This window comes from Vidua chalybeata, chromosome Z, assembly GCF_026979565.1.
Source record: "Vidua chalybeata isolate OUT-0048 chromosome Z, bVidCha1 merged haplotype, whole genome shotgun sequence".
Lineage (NCBI taxonomy): Eukaryota > Metazoa > Chordata > Aves > Passeriformes > Viduidae > Vidua > Vidua chalybeata.
The window spans coordinates 35,657,034-35,679,192 of NC_071570.1; the positions used below are offsets into that span (position 1 = coordinate 35,657,034).

Consider the following 22,159-nt stretch of genomic DNA (forward strand, 5'->3'; position numbering starts at 1 on the left):
CCGGCAGAGCGCTATGCCGTCAAAAGGGTGGTAACACTGGGATGTGCAGTATGCAAATTGGGAATTCTTAAAGAAATGTTAAAATTAACATTGTATCTGCTTAAATACTGTGGAAGGCAAATGGCTAGCAGAGAGATATGAATACAGGCCATGTAATTATAAAAGTGGACTGCATCCTCTTGTAAAAAAGTGTTAATAAACATACATGGAAAAAGGTATTATCAAGCTTGTGAAAGATTACTCCTTTCATTTCTTACATGTTGTGCACACTGTATTTTCAATTAGTTGATGTTTTAGATAAATCTACATTAGTTCAGTTTAAAAAATCATTAAAATAACAATTCCATAATCTTTCAACTTTCAGGGTATTTGAGTGCATACCTAAATGTCTCCTTTATCTGCTTAGGAATTAAAATTGTTCAGCATGGATGTTTAAACTGCAGAATAATTTTCTTCCTCTGATGGAGAGGATTTGAACCTGTGCATTGACTTTGCATAGCACTTCTGGTATTGACACTTCCAATAACAATATCAGCTCTCATATTTGTTCTGCTTTGGTGGAATGAGGAGCTGAGAACACCTCTCCTCTCTCGTCATTGCCTTCCTTGGGAGCAAGATTTTATTCCTGCTCTAGTTTATATTTGTTTAGGGAGAGAGAACATGTCAGCAGCATACCTCACTTCAGGAGGCACCGTATGGCTTGGGGAAAGTAAACTCCGTCAGGTGTGGGAGGTCCTGAGCTCAGCTGCCTACAGATGGATGAGGAAATCCAATGGATGTTCTCAGGTGTTGATGAAAGCTCTAGGTATTCAGTTATTTTTTGAAAGGAGGATGCATGTGACATGACCATAATTACTTACCATGTTGCTCTGCCATGAATCTGATCTTTCTCCTTCCTTTGCTTCTCTAAAAATTGTCTGAGATATATTTGAATATTTTTCATCAAGTGTAAGTTAATAAAATGATAATATAAATTTGATTTCAACATGGATTTATCAATTTTTGATGTTATTTTCAGAACAAACAAGTTATTATTATATTTTTAACAGATATAAATTAGATTTATTACCATTTGAAGCAAATTATTTACTGCAGTATGATATTCATGGGTTATAATAAAATAACTTACTGATGCTTAAGTGTACTGTCATTGATTTTAAAAGCTTGAAATTTCAGCACTTATTTTTATATTCAAGGAAACATAGGCTTTGTAGCCAAAAGTCAGCTATAAATAGTTGTAAAAGGGAATAATAATTGAACTTTATATATATATATATATATATATATATATATATATATATATATATGCAATCTTGATTACCCAGTCTTGCATTAGAATCTTGCACATCTATATAGATACATAGGATGACTGTAAATATTCAGTCATGTATATTTGTTTTCATTTATGATGTGGGAGTGCATCAGCTTGTTTCATGTCTATCTATAGTTCTTTCACACTTTTTCATGTCTCTAATTTTTCCCTTCATGAAATTTGAAGACTGGCTCTTTTTTTCCCTTTAGTTTGAAAATAGTGCCCATTCTTGCCTTCAATGCACTTTGTCAGGAAATGATGCACCAAGTCCTACTTTGAAGCTGCTCTTCCAAATGTACTGTATCATTTTACAGCTGCACAAAAAGCCACTTTTACTTCTGATTACCAGAATAAAATTGTTATATATGTATATATATCAAATCTAAGTTGATGGTCCTAAGTTGTTGGGTTTTTTTGGTTGTTTTGGTTTTTTTTAATTAGAGGTATTTATGTAAATAAATGAATTGTCCCACCTCATTTGGTGGTCATGGCTAGTCTCCTCACCAAACTCTATGACTGGGATCTATCAATAGCTACTGAATGATGTCTTCCCTGTCATCTCTTTCTCTGAAGTAGAGAAAATAAAATTTTCCCTATTAGCAGAAACTTAAAGATTATACATGATTATCATATATATATATGATAGTTGAGAGATTTAATTGGTTAAAGAAAAATCTGTTAAAGGAAAATATTAGTTGATACTGATTGGCTTTCTAATTTTTGGAAGGGCATTAGGAAGTTACCTTCCTTTTCTTGATTCTTTGTTGAGAAGAATTACAGAAGGTTTCTTCCAATTTAAGCCTCTGAATTTTTAGCATGGAGGCATCCTAAATGTCATGTTTCTAAATGGCACTCTTAAAATTACTGTCACTACAAAATTCTTAATTAATGCAAGTGTTCCAACATGAGATACAAGATTATTTTGCAGCTGAAATATTTTTAGATCTGTCTCTTTCAAACTTTTTTTCATGCCTTTTAAGTGGTCATTTCTAATTTGAGAATGCGAACGCATATTTTACAGAGATCCACTAGAGAAAATAGGTGACACTTAGATAACCAGTATGTGGCACTTCTCAGTTGGTTTAAGGGCTGATAATATAAAATTGAAACAAATCAGTTACAGCCCCTACACAAAATATTGCCTGATTCTAAGAGCAGTGGTCTAACAGCCTGTGTGAGAGGGTAGATTGGAGGAAGCTGTAGTGCTTGTGCTGTGACATGTGTTGATGCAGAAGCAATCTTGATGATGTGATATGTATCCATTTGATCAAATAAGCAAAGACAGAATCAACACTTGCTATGAAGAAATGTATTTGTGAGCCCTGACTCTTCATCAGCACCTTTTTCTGGTCTGGTAGCTATCTGGACAGGAGCAGTAGCCCTACTTTTTAATGAGGAGTGGGGCTGAAGAATCTTAGAATCATAGAATGGCTGGACTTGGAAGGGACCTTAAAACTCATGTTGTTTCAACCACCCTGCAATGGGTGAGTATGCAACCTACTAGATCAAGTTGCTCAGAAAGAAGGAGTTATGTAAAAATGAGGGAGAGAAAGCATTATCAGAGCTCCACTGACAATGATCCACTGTTCTTGCCAAGGTTAAATGGAAGTCAGGCTTTAATTCTTTCTACTGTAGTTCAATATGTTTCTGTGGAGGAAAAGCAACTGCAAATACTAGTGGTATTTAAGCAGTAGGGGATTATTGGCTAAAAACTGTCTAATTTTTAAATAATAAAAAAATTTCTCTATGTCCTTTCTGTCTTCTCCTTTTGTATGCAGTAAGTGCAGTTACTTCTCCTCACTGTACCTTTATTTCTCATAAGTCTGAGACTGGATTTGTTAATGCATGTAAAATACTATCAGAACTTTGGATTGAAGCTGCTGAATGCATAGCAAGAACCAATTATCTTTTGATGAAATCTCCACTGGTTAAATATTAATTAAAAACATACTGAAAAGGTACATACATATATATATATATATAAATAAATAAATATATATAAGTGTAAGTTAACTAGTTTTGTAGTATCCTTCCATGGTCATCAAAACTGTGATTTTGTTTTCTAGTATTCAAAGCACTTAAGCTTTAAACCTAGCCAAACTATGTAACCAAAGACTTTTCAAAGTAGTAAATTGCTGTTCATTGGCTTCACTGGGCTCTGATCAGGTCCCCTGAGAGCTGCACTTATCTAATCGTCTGCCTTGTGCGTAGAATCACAGCTGAGCAACAAATTGCAAATTGTCACTGCTAAGTGGGTTTAAAGAGATAAAAAAAAAGAAATATTTTTGAAATTGTGGAAGTTTATAATTTTAGATACATTCTGTGGTTATATAGAAAAGAAGACTTAGTATCACTGAACTTTAGTAATATCTTTTTGAGGTAGGAAATAGTTTCAAAATTAAAAAAAAAAAAAAAAAAAAAAAAAAACAGCAAAACAGGCCATCATAAAATAGTGGCACTCCACTAGTAATTTTAATACCTTTGTATTAATATGGTCACAGAGATAGATTACAGTAAATTCTAAGTTTGGAAATATTAAAATTAAAAGAAATTGCTGCTGATCCAAAATCACCGAAGCAATCAAATATGGATTTGCAACATTTAAACAGAGTTTGCTCTATGGAAGGTGTTGAATGCTGTATTTCTTGCTAAAACAGAATTAATTTATTATTTAATTTGTATGCCTTTTTCCCAGAAGAAGCTTGTTTTCCTCTCGGTGTGTGTATTTGAAAGAGAGAAACAGATGCGCAGAATGAAAATGGATAGCTAGGCAGAAGAGGATATCCTCATTTTAAGGTTGTAAAAAAAATAGTGGTGATTTTTTGAGAAAGTTTTCAGGCACAGACATCTGTGCAATCATTAAAAGAATTGGGTCCTCTGAAGAAAACACTCCCTTCTTCATTCTCCTGTCCTTCAACACATGCCAGTAATTATCTGTGTTTTGCAGATGCTTTCAGGCATCTAACTTTGTTACCTCTTAGAATAATAGAGTTGCAGAACCAGAGGAAGATAACATGTCCTATGAGAATGAAATTCGAGTATGAATAATACCAAGTTTAGTGTTTGCTAACATACAGTCCAATGAAATTTAAAATTACTGTTATTTCTGCTAAAATTGTTCTGTTTTATATAGGACATTGATTTCTCTGTTAGGTGAACCAGTGGTCTGTGAAAGCAAAGGAAATAAAGCTGTGTTTGAAGGTGAGGAAAAAAAAAAGAGAACAAGCAAAGCAAAAAGGAAACTCAGTGTTCATTTCACTGGGCATCTGCTTGTCAATCATAATGTTTAGCTAAAGAAGAAGCAAGTTTTCTAGGAAAGCATGTGAAATTTTTTTACAGTTCTTGATTCTCTGAATGTGTATAGTAAAATTGTGTTGCATCTGAAATCAGAAAACCTAATCTCTGATGCATTAGGTTTTGCTTCAGAGATGCTTTACAAGCAATCTGAGTTAGTAACTTTTTCAATGGCCTTCCAGTTTGTAATGTGGATGAGTATTTATTTTCAGTGTTTAGACTGAATTTCCTGAAGTTTTACTGATACGATTTACTCCTTTTTAATAAAAGATCAGAATTTTTACAGTCTTTCTTGAAAGTGAGAAAATGTAAACTTAAGCAAAGCCCTGACTGCCCTGCAGCCTCCATTCACATCACTCAGTGTTTGAGAGATGCCACTAGCTCTGCTGTGCGGTTTGTGAGACTACTGACAACTTCTGCTGGTGCAGTCTGGGTGTGCCGTAAGGATAATCATATCTCAAACTACGCTGATTCAAGGAAATTGAGACTCTGCTGTTGTTGGGCAGAAAAAGGAAATAATAAGACAAGCAAATCTGAATTTGTACGCACAACTAATTATGCAGTGAATTAATTCAGAGATGAAATTTCTTTCTTTAAGATTCAGTTTTCTCTGGGTTGGAGATACAAGGTGGAAAATAAAATGCCTGTTAGAGTTCATAGCATCTTACGTTATTAAGCTTAATACAAACAGTGATTAATTAATACTAGTTAACTCTTTCTTACTGCTTGGATAGGCACTCATTTTGAACAGGCTGTTCATCCTATCCAGGACAGCCTGTGGCGTTGAAGAAAACACCAACACTTCAGCACCGTCTTCCAGAGCTGAAAAAAACACTGCTGTTACTGTAATTTAAAAAAATATAATAAATAAATTATGAGTGAAAAGAGGCCCATGAATCCATTTTGAGAATTCCAAAGTAGTAATTAGTATGTTGGTGTTTTTAAAAAATATTTCTCTGTAAAATATTTTTTTTAAATTTTGAAAAAATGTGCCTCAGGATTGGGGTTTATATTTTAATACTCGAAGACTTTTTTTTTTTTTTTTTTTTTTTTTTTTTTTTTTTTTTTTTTTTGCCTACAGGTACTATACCTCTGAGACATTTAGAAGCATTTAAAAAGCTTCAGGAATAGTTCAGTACAGTGCAGTGATGACCTCTGCACCCTCTGTTAATGGCATCTAGAAATAGCTTCACTGAGTTAGCTTCAGCTGAGCAATAAGCTCTTTGTTGTGGGGCTAAGATCAGTTCTTGCTTCTCATTTTGAGCTTTGGAAGATCTTATTACCCCTAAACTCCTGCTTTTTTTCCTCATTCTCAAAAATTTTGAGTCATAAGCCTACCTCTTCCTTGCTCTTCATCAACATTTTATAATAACTTACATAAATGTGGAACTCTTGAGATTGTAAATTTTAGATTCATAACCATCCTCACTGGGGTAGGGGAAGTAGAAAAAAAAAATCCTAAAAGTAATTTGAAACAAAGGGCTGTCTCAGAGTGTCAATGGCAGCTCCTTGCACTGTGTTGTGAGGCTTTACAGCTTCCTCTTTGTTACATGAATAGTAGGATGTTCTGAACCATAGGCAAGGAAGTCATTGTATTATTTTCTCCGCACAGGTCAAGGAAGGGAAATACAGGCAGTTGCATCTAGTTTTTCTCACCTGAAATAAAATAAAACATGGCCAACAGAATAGCATTTGGAAACATTTTCCTAAAAGAAAATGTCTGAGTAATTTTCTAACTGAAAAATAATAAGGGTTTTTCTTACTAACTAATCAGCTTATATTGTATTGTGGGCTAAAATACAAAAGTCCTTAGCAGCCAATATTATTTTAGCCCTGATGCTACCACTTTTGCTGACATTCAGCATCAGGAACACTAGTATGTTTTGCGTAATCACAATACGTGATGATCCTTTAAACTGCAGATTACCGTAGGTTAAAAACACCTGGTCCTATATTGTCTCCTGTGTTAGCTGGGTGGCTGGTTGTTGTGTGGCTTTGGTTTGCCTTTGTTGCATAACTGTGCTAGAGAAATGTAAAGGTCAATCTGAAGTTAGCAATTCTTTGTTTAGGATTGAGCCACAGATACAAGGACACCTCTTGTAATTATTTCCTATTTGTTTTCTACTAGTTTTAAGGATTCCTTGAAGATGTTTATTCTCCCAGAGCACTTTTGTGAAGTACTTTGGTTGATAGCATTTTAAAAGTGTTTGTGGTAATTTTACTTGTAGATCACAGTGGTGGTGTTGTATTGAATTTAGTGGTTCCTTGTGGTAATTCCGGATTACTGAAAAGGAATTCCAGATTACTGAAAAGGAATCTAGCACAGTGAAAAGTATTACAGGAATTAAAAAAGACAGGAGAAATTGGGAAAATTTTGCCAGATATGGTGAATACTATCATATGCTGGACAAAAAATACATACAGCCTGAATAAAACTGAACATTTTTAGCAGTTATTGTTCACATTTATTGCAAGACTGAAAATGTGTAAGACACAAATCACTTTGTGGTACACAGGGAATAATTTTTATAGTCTGTTTCATAGAGTTTCTGAGAACCAGTTAGAGGTACATTGCCAACTGCTCTCTTCTCTCAAATTATAGTTTAATCTTTCCAGGTGTCTCTTGGAATAAAATATTTTGAAACTGGGAATTCTCATGCTGTTCTCAATGCTATGCTGCTTTTCCTTTAGTATGTTTTACAGTTACAGATAATAATTGATATTCTCTGTAATATTCGGTAATATTCTGTAATATTCTCAGATGAGTACTCTGTAAACTTAGGAGTATTTGCTTCCAAGATAGACATGAAAAAAATGGGAATTTATAAAAGCTAGATCTTTGTGATTGTTCAGCCTGGAGAAAGAAAAGTTTCAGTGTGACATAAGTGTGTCCTTTTAGTACCTGAAGGGTGCCAACAGGAAAGATGGATAGAGACTATTTTCAGGGGCCTGTAGTGACAGGACAAGGTGGAATGACTTCAGAATGAAAGGTTTAGATTAGGTTTAGATTAGATATTACAAAAAGATCTTTATTGTGAAGTTGGTGAGGCTCTTACACAGTTTGCCCAGAGAAGCTGTGTGGATGCCCCATCCCTGGAGGTGTTTAAAGCCAGGCTGGGTGGAGCTCTGAGGAGCCTGGTCTAGTGACAGATGTCCCTGCCTATGGCACAGGAATTGGAAGTGGATGATCTTTAATGTTCCTTTCAACCCAAACCAATCTATGATTTTATGATCATTTGGTAATACAAGAAGCAATCTCTGAAATCTCTGTGATCTATATTCTCTGTGCAAGTCTAGCAAAAACTAGGCTTGTGATTCTGAAATGTTTTATGGCCAGTTAAACTATTATTTTTGCTGGTTGCCATGAACCTTTACCAAAGATGAGGGTGTGTTGCATGTCAGGAGGCTGGTATTAATGTGATGGAAGTGGCCTGCAAGTCAGTGTTGAAGTGTTGTGCTGATGGTGTGTCCATGACATGCCCCCTGCAGCAGGCCCCATTATGACAGAGGAACAGAGCAGAGATAGTTGTGGAGCCACTGCTGCCTCTAGTCTTCTAGAAACTATGATGAGTCCAAGGTTGTTGGTTGGTTTCTGTATCTCTCCAAATTAATTTTAGTTGACCAGATCATGTTCTTGAGCAGAGTAAGAGATTATGCATTGGGTTCAGGCTTTTTTGAGTATCCGTTTTATTTCTTTTACTGCTTAAGAATAGTTGTTTTTTTTGGTTTTTTTTTTTTTTGTTTGTTTTTTTTTTTTTTTTTTTTTTTTTTTTACTATGTAACATTTGGGATTTATCATAATTTGCTTAAAATCTGGAACATATGGCTGTCCCCTAGAAATCTTCCATCAGAATAGAAATTCTATGTAATGGGTGCATTTATTCAGCATTTCCATCACAGATACTAGAACTATGACTCCGTCCCTCTACCACATTGTATCAAGCATGGTTAGTAGTCTAACAGTATTAGAGGGGAGCCTTTAGATGCTTCTAGAGCAAAAATAGTGAAACGCAGTACCCCTTTCTATTACTCTGCAAATTGCAGCTATTTTTTCTAACATTTCTTAGCTAGCTCTGAAAGAGTATAGACTGTGAGGTTGTAAAAATGCATGAAAGTTCAATTAAGTGGATGAAGGTTTTTATGTTATCTAATTATTGTTTCTATTTTTTGCTTTGGTGCTTTTTTCCTCTTCCTGTAATTTTATTCCAGCATTGTAGTGGTATCAGTACATTTGAAAAGAGATAGTGACATTTAATATATCCATTAGGTATTTGGCTTTCCATTTGGACAGAAATCTTAGGAAAACTGTTGCATTACTAACACACTTCTGATTGGCACAAGACATAATTTTTATCTATATAAAAGCTCAAAGAGGTTTTGACAGGAGTCTGGATAAATCTGCTCAGTGCCACACGTGCCCACCTTTCAGTGGGTGATATATCATGGACTGATAGGCCATAGTACTGCGTTTATTCTACATGCATGTTTTTGAGAAGGAAGGCACATAAAGAAGTATGTTAATTGCAGTGTCTTTACTGACTATGAATATGCTGAATGAATTAAAGCAATAAGAATTTCTTTAGTAATAATAAAATCTGGTTGTGAGGTTGATGGCATGATAGAGACCATTTTGTAATATTTTACCACATGACATCAACCATTCTCTTTCTTCCTTTTTTCCTAGGTTTTACTGGGACTTAATCATGCTTATAATGATGGTTGGAAACCTTGTAATTATACCAGTTGGAATCACATTCTTCACAGAACAAACAACAACACCATGGATTATTTTCAATGTGGCATCAGACACTGTTTTTCTATTGGACTTGATAATGAATTTTAGAACTGGGACTGTAAATGAAGACAGCTCTGAAATAATACTGGACCCTAAAATCATCAAGATGAATTACTTAAAAAGCTGGTTTGTGGTTGACTTCATCTCATCAATACCAGTGGATTATATCTTTCTCATTGTAGAAAAAGGAATGGATTCAGAGGTTTACAAGACAGCAAGAGCGCTTCGTATTGTGAGATTTACAAAAATCCTCAGCCTGTTACGTTTATTGCGCCTTTCAAGACTGATTAGATACATACACCAGTGGGAAGAGGTAAGATTTATATGGTTATAGCATCATTCAATAAAATCTTATTCCTGCCCAACACTAGTCAATCTCTGTGAAGAGCTGCACCAGAACAAGAATGTAATACAGCTTTTCCTCACTACCTGGTGTAATTATAAACATATACTAGTGGTAATGCCTTTTTGGACAAAACCAGCACAAAGTAAACATCTTGTCTCTGCTAATGGCAGAGACCAAAATGTATTTGGCGTTGGTACGATTTGCACGGATGGACTCCTAATGATGTTACACAATGTCCAAAATATTAGAATAAGGCTCGAGAAAGGAATACTAGAAATTTTGACAAGCACCTAAACCTGCACTAGGTTTGATGACTAGCACTTAAATTTATTAATACTCTTGTAGTCACAGAAAACTTAAACTTGTTTGTGTTTTTCTATTTTAGAAGAAACTGAAACCATCTACCATTGAGTAAATTTCCTAGAATAATCATTGTTTGAAGGCTCTATGTAGGCTATATATCATAAATACTGGCCTTCTTTACGAAAAATGGGCAGCTCAAATTTCAAGTCACTGCCTTCTAAACTGTCAACTCCACTGTTTCCAGGCATGATGTTATGCTGCCTTTCAATTTGGCATAGTGACTTTTCCAGGAAATTATAGCATTCCCCACTTTGGCATATTCATGGCTAGGAAATGTTTGCTGCATTGGCACATACCACCATTTTGTTTCTTCCCTGTCCTCATTTCTGTAGTTCTGAATATCATCATGTGTTTTAAACAGAAGTGCTAAAGCCATAGGAAAAATAACTGCTGTTTTCTAAACCTTTCTTGCAGTAAGCATAAGGAGAATTATTTTGTAGAGCATTATCATGGAAGTAGTATTAAAATTGATTTCCATAAATTTATTTACCTATGTGATAAAGATTTATTTAATTAAATGAATATTGAAGGACTATTTGGTACTATTTTTGGTGCTTTTTCTGCTGGTTATCTCTAGTATAATATGCACTGTCTGGTTTAAGAGGAACCTAAAAGCAGAGCCATCTCAAATAAAGTCAGATTATAATTTAAAATAGCATGATGCTTGATGATGCTAAATATCAAAAGTCTAAAAAATTTATAGTAGTGTCTCAAAAAGCCCCTGAAATAGGTCATTATTTTTTATTACTCTATTTGGTAAAGCTACTTTGCCTCTCTGTAAAGCACTGAAAAGATGTTTTTACACAGAAATAGAGCACTGTAGTTTTTTTACTCAATTCAACTAAGTGACATTATTTTCTGGCAGCTTGAGTTAGTCGCTTGCCGCTGTAAAGGCCTACTAGGCAGACAAATAAATTCTTTTTTTCCCTCCCTTCTTTCAGTTGTCAAACAGAAATCAGGTCTTCTAAATAAAAATAGTTGAATTGGCCACTAAGTGGGACTAAAAGTGACCAGAGTATGTGGTCCAAATCAGCAGTAGCTGCTGTTTGGTCCATTTAGCTAATGGCTGCTTGATTGCAACTTCACCTTTAATTCCACTAGTAAAATTTGTGAAATATGTTCATTGGCAGGTAAAAGGAGATCTAAAGGTAGTGGTTTTTTTTGTTTGTTTGGTTTTTTTTTTTTTTCTTTTTTTTCTTTTTGGGGGTTATTTTGAGCCTGTAATAAAGCAGAAGAACGTTTGTTGGCTGATTTTGAAAAAAATTCTCACATGCAAGAACAGACAGAAATCTATAGTCTGAATCAGGCTTTGATAAATCCCAAAATGAAATGTGTGAAAGCAAAAAGGTAGTTTTTTTTGTTTGTTTATTTATTTTTATTTTTGTTTAGCAATTTACATGGAGCAGAAATGCAGAAGGTCATGGATTTTCATATAGGGCTTTCTGGAAAATGTGTGTTACAATATCTTAATGTTTTAAAACAGACAAAACTACTGATTAGGGATGACATCTGCTGAATTACTGGAAAACAATAACTGGATCATCCCATGGAGTAGTCAGCAAGACTGCTGCTGGTTTTAATGTTCTCTGTATGTGTGTGTTTGCACATGGACAACAAGGAGCAACTGTTAACTAATTTTTATGGCACAGAACTGAAGCCTGTTTGTGTGTGGTTAAAAGGATTTAATAGTTTTTGCGTACGAGCTGACACATTGGTTTTAAATGTGGTGCAGATAAATCTGAAATATATGTATTTGGTTCCAGAATAATAAGCATTAACTGAAAAATACTGAGAGGATAGCCAGCAAGATCAATCTTCATAATGTGCCAGGAGAATACTTAGATAGCTGTTATTCATGGGTAACTGATGTATGAACAACCCAAGTTGTATGATAAGGCAGTTATCCCTGTATTTCTACATCCTCACATAAAAAAGGCAGGCTGACATTGTTTGAGCTTTTCTTCCCATATATGAAGAGCTTTTCTTCATATCACATATGTGGAATTCAGGTGGTTGGTATCCTGAACCTTAAGATGAGCAAAACTTTAAAAGATTCTTACCTGGCACTGGTGAAACATGGTTCCTTTTCTTTATTTATTTCCACATCATTTCAGTCAATTAAATTATGATCAAGTTGCCAGCAGTCACCAAAAGTAATTTTAATGTAAATAATGTATGCATTGCAGAAACTTTCTCCTCATTAAGTGTAATGGAACAGCTATAGCCTGTGGTGGAATATATATGAAAACTGATATATTCATATCAGTCTGATGTTAATTACTTACCTAAATGAATGGCTGAATGGAAATGGGAAGAAACACTTCAAAAAAGGGACAAGAGATGTGTGGGCAGGAAATAATTTACTGAATATGCAAATTCACACTTCCCTGAAACTGCTTTTTAGCTACAAATTGTAATATTACAGTTCTTTAGACTAAGATATTGAAAATAGATCATATATTTACTTAAATTATATGCAAGAAAAAATTATATTTAAATTGGTGATTACAGAAATTATAATTTTGCAGTAGTTTCTGACAGGGGGATTGGTTTGGATTTTTTTTTAATTTGCATTCCTAAAAGTACTAAACAGGAGGTCCTGGACCTAATTATTATTTCCTTTAAGTTTTATGAGACTACCTATACTTCTGAATTTTTAATGTCTTTTTACATTGGCTTACACACAACTAGTAGATTATTCTTAGTTAAATATGCTCATAGATCAGTGAATAATTAAAAGATACAAACAATTAAAATAGATTCATTGTTTCATGCTAAATAATATGCCATTTTGCTTTACATTTACCTATGATACTAGTTTACTGGTTCTTTAAAATAACGATATTTTCCAATAGCTGCATAAAACCCAGACTTTAACAGCTTTGTTTATAGCTATTCTAAACACAGACAAGACCTAGTAAATCTACGAATAAGTAGGAGTGGTTCTTCCAAAAGGGTACCCTAAGTCTTTTTTATTCTGGGATGTCTGATTATGTAGAACTAGAACCATTTTTAAAGAGAATCAATGCTTATTGCAAGTTGTATAATAAAGGTTACATTCTGCAAAAAATCACATGGCAAAATGTGAAAAAAATTGCAGCCGTGTCTTATTTTGGTTTAACTTGTACTGAAATCTGGTTTTCAATTTGCCAAACCTTTTAGTGTTTCATGAACCTACCTAAGTATCGGTGTCCACTCTAGTTGTTGATAAAGTTCTGGTGTTTAACAAAACACACTCCTCAGCATATCACACCGACATACCATATTCCAAATTTGCTGGTTTATTTTTGATAATCACAGTAATTCAGGTTCAGAAAAGCACATAAATAAAAGCTTGCTGGAATGCTAAGACTTACTAAAGTGATCAAAAATTAAGTGTGTGAGAGCTTTGCCAAATCAGGTCCTGCATTAAAGGTTTCATCTGTTGCTCCCATGCTACCAGCCCTGATTATCAGAGACCATGACTAGGTGTCCTCTCCTTGTTGTTCTGTTTGTTCCCAATGGTACAAAAATACATATTATATGTCTCTATGATGTTGAGCCATTATTATTTCCAATATAAAATTATTGTAAAAGAAGGTGTACCCAGACAACTGAAGAAAACTCCTACTTCATTAGCCTGATGTTTTTATGGTAGGTACACAGATGACTTTCTTCCCCTACAAGAAAACCAAGCAACTTTTTCTTTCACCTCAAGCCAGATGAGAATTCGAGGCTTTTTTCGCTCCTCTTAATCACTGACTTTTTGTGTGGGAAGGAAGAGATGATGAGTTAGGTGGGTACTTGGTAGTGTTGGTTGAAGACTCTTATCTTTACTGACTGGATTATTAATTTATTTTTATTTTATTTTAATAGGACTCTGTCTACAAGACGTGGTTTTCCTATCAATGATGATGTTTTATAGTTTGACGTTTCAAAATTAATAACCTTGTGGAAAGGGGATGTGACATATTTTGCTTTCTTTTTATTCTATTTTAAGGCATGTTTTCCAAGGAGGTATTTTATAGTACATTTTCTAGGCCCTACATAGTTGTTTCAATTAGTTAATTACTGCAAATAAGCACACCAGTACAGGTTGAATGGCAATTTTGAAGTAAATTAGCTGAAAGAAGGACACTTTTTTACTGTATTTTAGAGATACATGAACCAAATACATGTTGTCTCTGAAGGAGTGATGGGAGGATATTTGTTAAGTAACTTAAGGGGAAAGAAGACCTTGAGGGGAAAGGAAAGTCTACCTTCTTTTACTGGCACAAAGTCTGTGAATTCTGCAGTGAAGCTCTGTATTGATGTCTTCTGCCTTCCTACCATCAAGAAGATGAAAGTAGGAGAAAGGAGAAAATCCCCAGTTCTAGAGGAAGGGAAACAGAAACACAAGCATTGCCATTTTTTTCCCTACCTTTTTGGAACGTTATGCTTGGCAAATGCTTCATGTATAAATTAGCGAATTTGTGTCCTCCCACATGAACCCCTGACTGGGGCCACATCCAGGTTTGCTTGAGGGTTCCTCTTTGCTCTGCAGTCTTCCCTACCAGATCATGATGACCAGCTCTGGTCAATAAGTCCTTGGCATGTGCTGAACAGCTGCATCTCTATTTAATCTAATCTAATTTAAACCCAAACATGCTGTTTGGTTGCATTTTGAATTGAAGAATTTGGGAGTGCTCCTTGCTCAGCATTGCTGTAGTAGACGAGCTCCCCAGCTTTATCAGAGCAGAGAGCTGCTCAGCCCTGTTCCACTGAGGGAATGTGTTGTGCTAGCTGTCAGTTCGTTCCTGGGTGAGACTTGCAGTGCTGTTATTCCTCCCTAATTCTGTTGGGATATTGGCTCATGGATAGTCTGTTTCTATGACAGCGAGGTCTTTTATCTGCACAGAGTCAGAACCTGGACTATTAGCCCTTTTTTTTTCACAATTAAAATTAGAGAGTATAAAGGCATTTTCTTTGAGAATGTTGGGGCTATGTCTTGATAATGTAGTTCTGGTTTGCTAAGTAGAATTTGCATATGTGGATAGAACTGAAGGTAGGTTACATAAATAAGAAGGTAAGATACCTAAATTCTAACATAAAGTGTTATATACAATATAAGTGAACATGTGAATAAAAAAGTTTTTCATCACTCTCATGGATATATATAAGCCATGGTGCTGTTAATTTTTTTCTTCTTTGACGTGTAACTTACAAGGCTATTGTCTGTATTTTGCTGAACAGAGCACCTAATACAATCTTTACAAAACAGTTAATGTTCCAAATGGTAAATTATGATGGATCTCATTTCATGTAAACCTTTTTGTTTACATGAAATTATGCATATTTTAACATTAAGTAGATAAATTGTCTTCAATATTTTGTATTTTGTAATATTTTGTAAGGAAAAATTTCAAGTTAAATTATTTGTTTGAGAAAAGTATGTATCACTGCAGGTAAAACATGCATCTATAAACATCACTGACAAAAACTCAAGGGTTTTTTTTTCCCTCTTTTGAATTCTGTGCAACTGTAGGGAAATACAAATAATGGATAGAGTCAATTAAAAGGCATTATTATCTATGGTGTCCTAATAATAGAATACTAACTGTTGAAAAAGAGCAGCACATTTGTAAAGAAGGCAATTACTGAAATGCAAGCAAGACACTGAGTGTTCTGGTTTTTAATTTCCTACTTTATGGTCTAGGCATAATCACTTTCATAGAAAGAATAATCCATTCCCCTAGAGAGTAAATAGGAAGTGTAATGAGTGTAAAGTTTCTTGCTTCATTGTCCTACCCACTTTTTAAGACTATGCAAACTGAGCTGCCTTTCTTCTGTGCCTATGCCAGGAGAGTAATTGTGTGGTGGTGATGTTTTCCCTGGGAGATAAACCAGGGAAATGTAGAACATAGCCTGAGATAAATTTCCCTGAACTGGATGATAATGTTTTCTTCTTTATGTAAGTGTTTGCCTGGCTTCTATGGTAATGTTCTTGGGGGACTTGGCTGTAGACCCAAGAAGGTGGGTTCACCCTTGCAGTAACATTTATAGATAATACCAGTCAATCAGTTTTGAAAATTATCAGAGCAGTGTCAGCATGTCTTTGACACTTAAGTATAACACAGGTTTCTAGCAGATTATTTTTTTTAAGTCTAACTCATTGTTTACTATTTTTAAGCCATTCTGGCAATAATGCTTTTTTTTTTTTTTTTTTTTTTTTTTTTTTTTTTCACTTGTTAGAGCTTACACTTGCTAGAGCTTGCACATGCTATCTGTGGCTGTAGATTTATTAAAAAAAAAAAGCCTTGTTCTTCCATCTTAAGCTTTTAGCCAAAGCAGAAAACCCACTTAGCTTTACAGGTAATGGCCTGCTAGCTACACCCCATTTCTGGCAAGGGGGGAGGTCAGGAATGTTCAGTCTTCTTGCAAGACAGAGCTGCTGGCTGCTCCCCACAGTGTCCTGCTCCCTCCGTGGAGCTGAAGAGCTGTCAGAGGAGGTGATGACAGCCAAAGAGCTTGTTGGGCAACGCACAGTCTGGATCAAGGTTCACCATTTGGACACTGTGATATTGCAGGGTCCTTCCCACAGTCAGTGCATGGATTACAAGCTCCCTTGATTCCTGCAGTGGTGAGACAGAAAGGGAACATGTGAATGGGATTTTTCAGTTATTTTCCAATTTATTTTTAAAAAGTCAAAAATTGTACAAATTTCATAAGAATGACAATTGTAGTTTTTGTTCCTTGCAGGCTAAACACAATTCATTCCGGTATTTCTGTATTTTGAATTTTTATTAATAGTAACCAGTACAGAACTGCTGTTTAACTTAAATTATTCAGAAACAGTAATTGAACTAAAAGATATTCCCACTTTGGCACTAATACCATGTAGAATCCTTTCCTTTTTTGTTTTTTTTTTTTTTTTCATAATACCTATAGATCTTTGCGAGTAAAGAAGTTAGTCATTCCCTTTATGTAGCTGCTAGGGAAGAAATAGTTAGGGATATTTTATGGTCATTTTATGCTGCCTTAAAAATGATTAGTTTTAAATAAATTTTTAAAACACACATTTGAAGCCAGGTTGCTAGTCCATGTGGTAAAATATGGCCAGTTAACAGCTGAAATGGGAAACATAGAACCCACTATAATAATTCTTAATACAGTATATATTGATATGTCTATTAAAGAAAGCCAGAAGATGTCCTTACTGTGTATCATAACTATTTGAAAGCTGAAAAAATTAATTAAAAAGTAAAAAATTAATTAGAAAAGTGTATGCATAGAAAGTGGATATGAAAAATTTTAACAGTTTCCTAATATTTGCCTACAAAGGAGCATTTAAATTTTTAAATTAAGTAATCATTTATTAAAGGGTGAAAAGATAATTCAAGATTTCAATTTAATATAATTCTATGTATATATTCTATTTAATATATTCTACTTTGAGAAGAAAATTTTCAGTTGAAGTGAACAGCTTTTTAAAAAAAATCACAAGCCCACCACTGTATTGGTTCTCTAACATTGTGCAGGTGAAATTTTATGGGATTTTGTAGGAGACGTCTGGTTATCTCAGAAAGGTCTAAGAGTGTCATGGTTTGACACTGGCGCAATGCCAGCACCCCCATGAAAATGCACCTTCCCTAAATAAATGCTGTGAGATGTTATCAGGGACAGAGCAGAGCAGGCACAAGCTTAATAACAGAGGAAAAAAACTTTATTAAACTACTACTAATACAGAAAACACATAAACTAAATCCAGGATGAAGACCTTTTAAAACCACCCCTCCTCCTCCCAATTCCAAACACACCCAGCCATGAAACATCACCCGGGATTCTTGATCAAATTACCACCCTTCAGGTAATCTATGCTTAAACTATCAAGGGAGAGAGAAGTCTCTCTTGCACCACAGGCCCCCCAGGAAACACAGCTGCCCCCCTGTGTTTCCCTGTCACACATGGCAACCGCCCGGAAGAAAAATCTGCCAGTGTGACACTCTCCATTCCATGTCACAGTGCTCTCACCACCGTGCATGGACAGACTGCTCATAGGGCTCCTTTAAGGATGCTTTGCCACGGACCCAAAGATATAACAGTTCAGTTTCTCATCCTGGGACTACAGTCCCCCCCATTTTCCCCTGGGGCCGAGGGGTCCAAAAACAGGACTCATCTTCTTCCCGAAGACAGAGAGTATCACCATTCCCTCTTCAGCTCTCTTCGTTTCTCGCCATTCTTGTGCTGTTCGAAGCTGAAACAGGTCTCCCTGGGTCACCACTGCATCCCCCTAAAATGCAGTCTCTATTGCAGGAGATTTTGGTTCAGTCCATGGCTAACAAGAAAAGTCCAGCTAAAAAGCTACTTCATCATCTCCTCCCACCTAAATATTTCTTCTTCTAACATCTCAGGTCCCGGACTATCTCTCTTCCACTACAAATCAAGGAGGAGTAATACTTTCAAAAAGCCCTCATTCCCTCGAAAGGGTTAAAAGTTCAGACTCCCTGGACGGCCGATATCTCAGTCCGGCATTCCGCCTCCCACGCTGGGCATTTCCCCCCCCCTTCTCCTTCTCCTCTGCCGGCAGATTTCCAGGTGCCGCCAGGCTCTCCGTCTCTTTTTCCCACATGGGGGGGGGCAAAGGCATCTCCGCTTCTCTCCACCCTTCCGTCCACAGGAGCTGGCTCGGTTCCAGACCCTCAGCCCCTCGGCCTACCTGGACAAGGCCGCGTGGCTTCCCCTCCCCCACCCAGCCTAAGGCTGGGCAGGGGGGGAGTCTGCACTCTCTGACGACCGGAACCAAAAGAGACAGTTCTCCTGGGAGTTCTTGCTTTTAACCCCCTGTGTTCTCAGAGGCGTGTCCATACTTTCAGTGGTCACTCCAGGTGCCAATATCCAAACCTGACCACTGATTGGTTTGACCCGACTTCCTGGAAAAAATTCACTTCCATGTCAAACCACGACAAAGAGGTAGAAAATGGAGATATCTGTAGAACTTGTGCTGGACTGTGCTGGTTAGACCATCCATACACGGTTGCTTTTATTTATTTATTCTCCCAGTGAGTCATGTCCCTTAGCTCATATGGGCATTCTGTTGAACAAATCAGGACTGAAATGATACAGAATTCACTGCATGTCAATAGGTCGAGGATCATGTTCATGTTGATCAAATTTTACAACCTTCTAATACAGTAAAATACCTATGACATTACTCTTTTAAGTAGGTTTTTTTTTGTTATGGCTCCCATTGAGGACAATGGAATGTATTTTAAGAGTTTATTAGGAAGAAGGGTCTGTTTTGAAAGGGTAAAATGGCCTGAATTTACAATTTAGAGAGTAAGATGCAAATGCATAAACCTATTTAGAGAGGGTTGAGGAGCTGAGATGACAGTGTAGAAATGGCTCTACCAATTGCACATTATATTAAATGAGTTATTTCTAACCTGAATCTCATAGAGTTCATTCCAAATAACAGGTATTATCCTGCATGTGCATGATTGAAATGTAGTTGTGACCTGGAAAAAACAGGGAGATCATCTAATTCAGAGATTGTCAGAGGTCCTTGCTTCCAAGCAGAAATGAAGGCTGTGGTTGAACTGTTAATCTCTCCTCACTACACTGCACTAGAGAGATGCTCTATTTCTCACCATTTTCTCCTTTCTTAACCCAGGCAACTGTTTTGCCGTGATCTTTCCATGTATTTAAGCTCATAGCATTTTGTTTGTTACTTTTTTATCTTCTGAAAACACATCTTTTTTCCCCCATCCTCTCTTTCAAAACCAATGGGCTTAACTATACATCTGCTTAACTTAGTGTAGTGTCTTTTAGTTGCATTTCCAGTGAATGTTCCAACTTGTTATTGACCTGGCAGAAGCTGCTGCCATGTGGTATATTTAGTGTCATTTCTGTCTTGGGGTTTGTGACAAAATGGTATGCAATACCTGCAATCCTGCTTTGAATCCTAGTGGATCGTCCCAGCTGAGCAGCTGTGGGAGTGGATCCCTGTATATGCATGAGAGGAACCCATCTCTAAAAAAATGAAAGTGTCTGAAGGCTAATTACAATAAAACTGCTGTAATATTTGCCAGAACCATGGACCTTGTTCAATTGAACTGCCTGTAGAACAGAGGAAAGATATGACTATCAACCCTCCTCCACCAAAAAAAAACCCAAAACAACCAAAAACAAACCAAACCCCCCACGCCAAACAAAAACAAAAAAACCAAAGAGAAAACCCCAAGAAAAAACACAAATCCAGAACATGATCAATGGTAGTTCAGACAAATGTGTATGTACATATTTCTGGGAATATGTCTTCAAGGGTGAAAGTTCCTAACCTTCACTGCATCTTTCAATAGGAACACTTCACTCTGTACCTCTGAAAAGAAAATGAATCTATCCACAATTTTTATGTCTCTGGATTAATTCTCCATGCATCATGTATTCTGTTTACCTTAAGTGACTGCCAATATTCAAAGATTCATGACAAGCAGTCCTTTATCCCAACTAAAAACTGCAAGTTTCACTGTTGAGTTGATACATCTGTTCATACTGTAAAGATAGTGGCATACAAAATTTATGGCCAAAACTTGAACCTGGAGAGCAAATATTGCTGTGCATAATTTAAAATAAATTTCTTTTCAAGAGTACCTTCTTGTGGGATTTCCAAAGGACATTATTGAAAACCATGTAGTAGTTTTCTCCAGAATGATTGATTTTTCCCTTAACCAAAGACATGAATTATGTCTTCATCTGTCTCAAAAATAGGTAGGCACCCCACATGAGAATTGTTTCCCAGCTGGGGAAATATAATGTCAGATATGTTTTAAAAAGGAAATGGAAAAAAATGCATCTGAAATGTAGTTTCAACAGGCAAGGGGTAACTTCTACAACTCTGCCTTGTTTTGATTACCCAGAAGTTCTAAAATAATGAACCCAAACGAGTAACTTGAATTTTTCTTGCAAGGACTTTCAGATGAATTAAGCAAAACACTGTTTTATCTCCCGCGTCAGTCATGGAGACTTACTAATTTTTTCCTATCACTTACTCATTTTGCCCAGGGCAAAATCTACCTCTAGCGCAAATGTTTTTTTTTCATTTTTCCTATGTGTCAATTTTGATAACTTAATGCACAGCTTAGCCCACTTTTGATATCTTTATGTTTCCGATAACACTTGCATATCAAAAATATACATATTTCTTGGTCTATTATAAAAATAATTTGTAAAAAATCAGTCTTTTTTGGGGATATTCTTGATGAATATAGTAACTGCAAGGCATAAGAAATGAGGGTGTCAGAGGTTTGTATGAGTAGAATGAATATCAACACAGTAACCTTTTTCATTGAAGTAAATCCTTGAAGAGATATCTTATTTTAAAAATAATTGCAAAACAAATTCCAGTAGAACTTCATTGCTTTATTCCTTTTCATTTTACTTTCCCATTGTTACTCCTATGGGAGGTGTCTATGGATACCTTTACACTTTGTGTAAAGTGAACATAGTTCTGAAACACAGCTGAAGACCTCAAGTCTGCAGCTAAATTGTAATTTTAAAACTACACATGTCTGTATTAACCTAGTTAGAGCTAAGAATTTAAAATCATCGTAATAGTACATTAGGACATTATTTATTATAGACACAGTATTTTTATTTAAGCTCTCAGCCTCAAGTAGTGAATTGGTTTCTTTGTCATAGATTTGAGCAATGATAGAAAAATTGTCAGTTCAATATTTGGTTTGTGAATTCAGCATTGAAATATGAAAGGAAGAATATATAGTTAAAGTTTTGATTTCTTTGTGAATTATTTGAGTACAGAAGTCTGTTTCTCTCCTCATTTAGAAAGGTCCACATGAGTCATGATCATGGTCCCTTGGATTTCTTTCCTCTTTCTTTAAATATTTGGAGTTTTTTGTTGTTGTTTTCTTTGTTGTGATAAATATTGCAATGGTCTCTAGAAGTAATGATTATCAGCTCATTTAGAATTAAAAAAATTAACCCAGTGGTGGATTTTCATCTGTGTAGTGCAAAATAATTCCCCACCAATTAAAACCAATAACTTTTTGCTGAGTCATAACAGAGGTATGGCTTG

At 35.7% G+C, this 22,159-nt stretch overlaps 1 protein-coding gene across 1 annotated transcript in view; it reads left to right on the forward strand.

Annotated features, from left to right (window-relative positions):
• Positions 1-22,159, forward strand: part of HCN1 (hyperpolarization activated cyclic nucleotide gated potassium channel 1) — a 193,712-nt gene that overhangs the window by 13,714 nt on the left and 157,839 nt on the right. Inside the window, exon 2 of the mRNA XM_053932652.1 lies at positions 9,291-9,714. Coding sequence (XP_053788627.1) covers positions 9,291-9,714 — 424 coding nt within the window. The remainder of the gene's footprint in view (positions 1-9,290; positions 9,715-22,159) is intronic.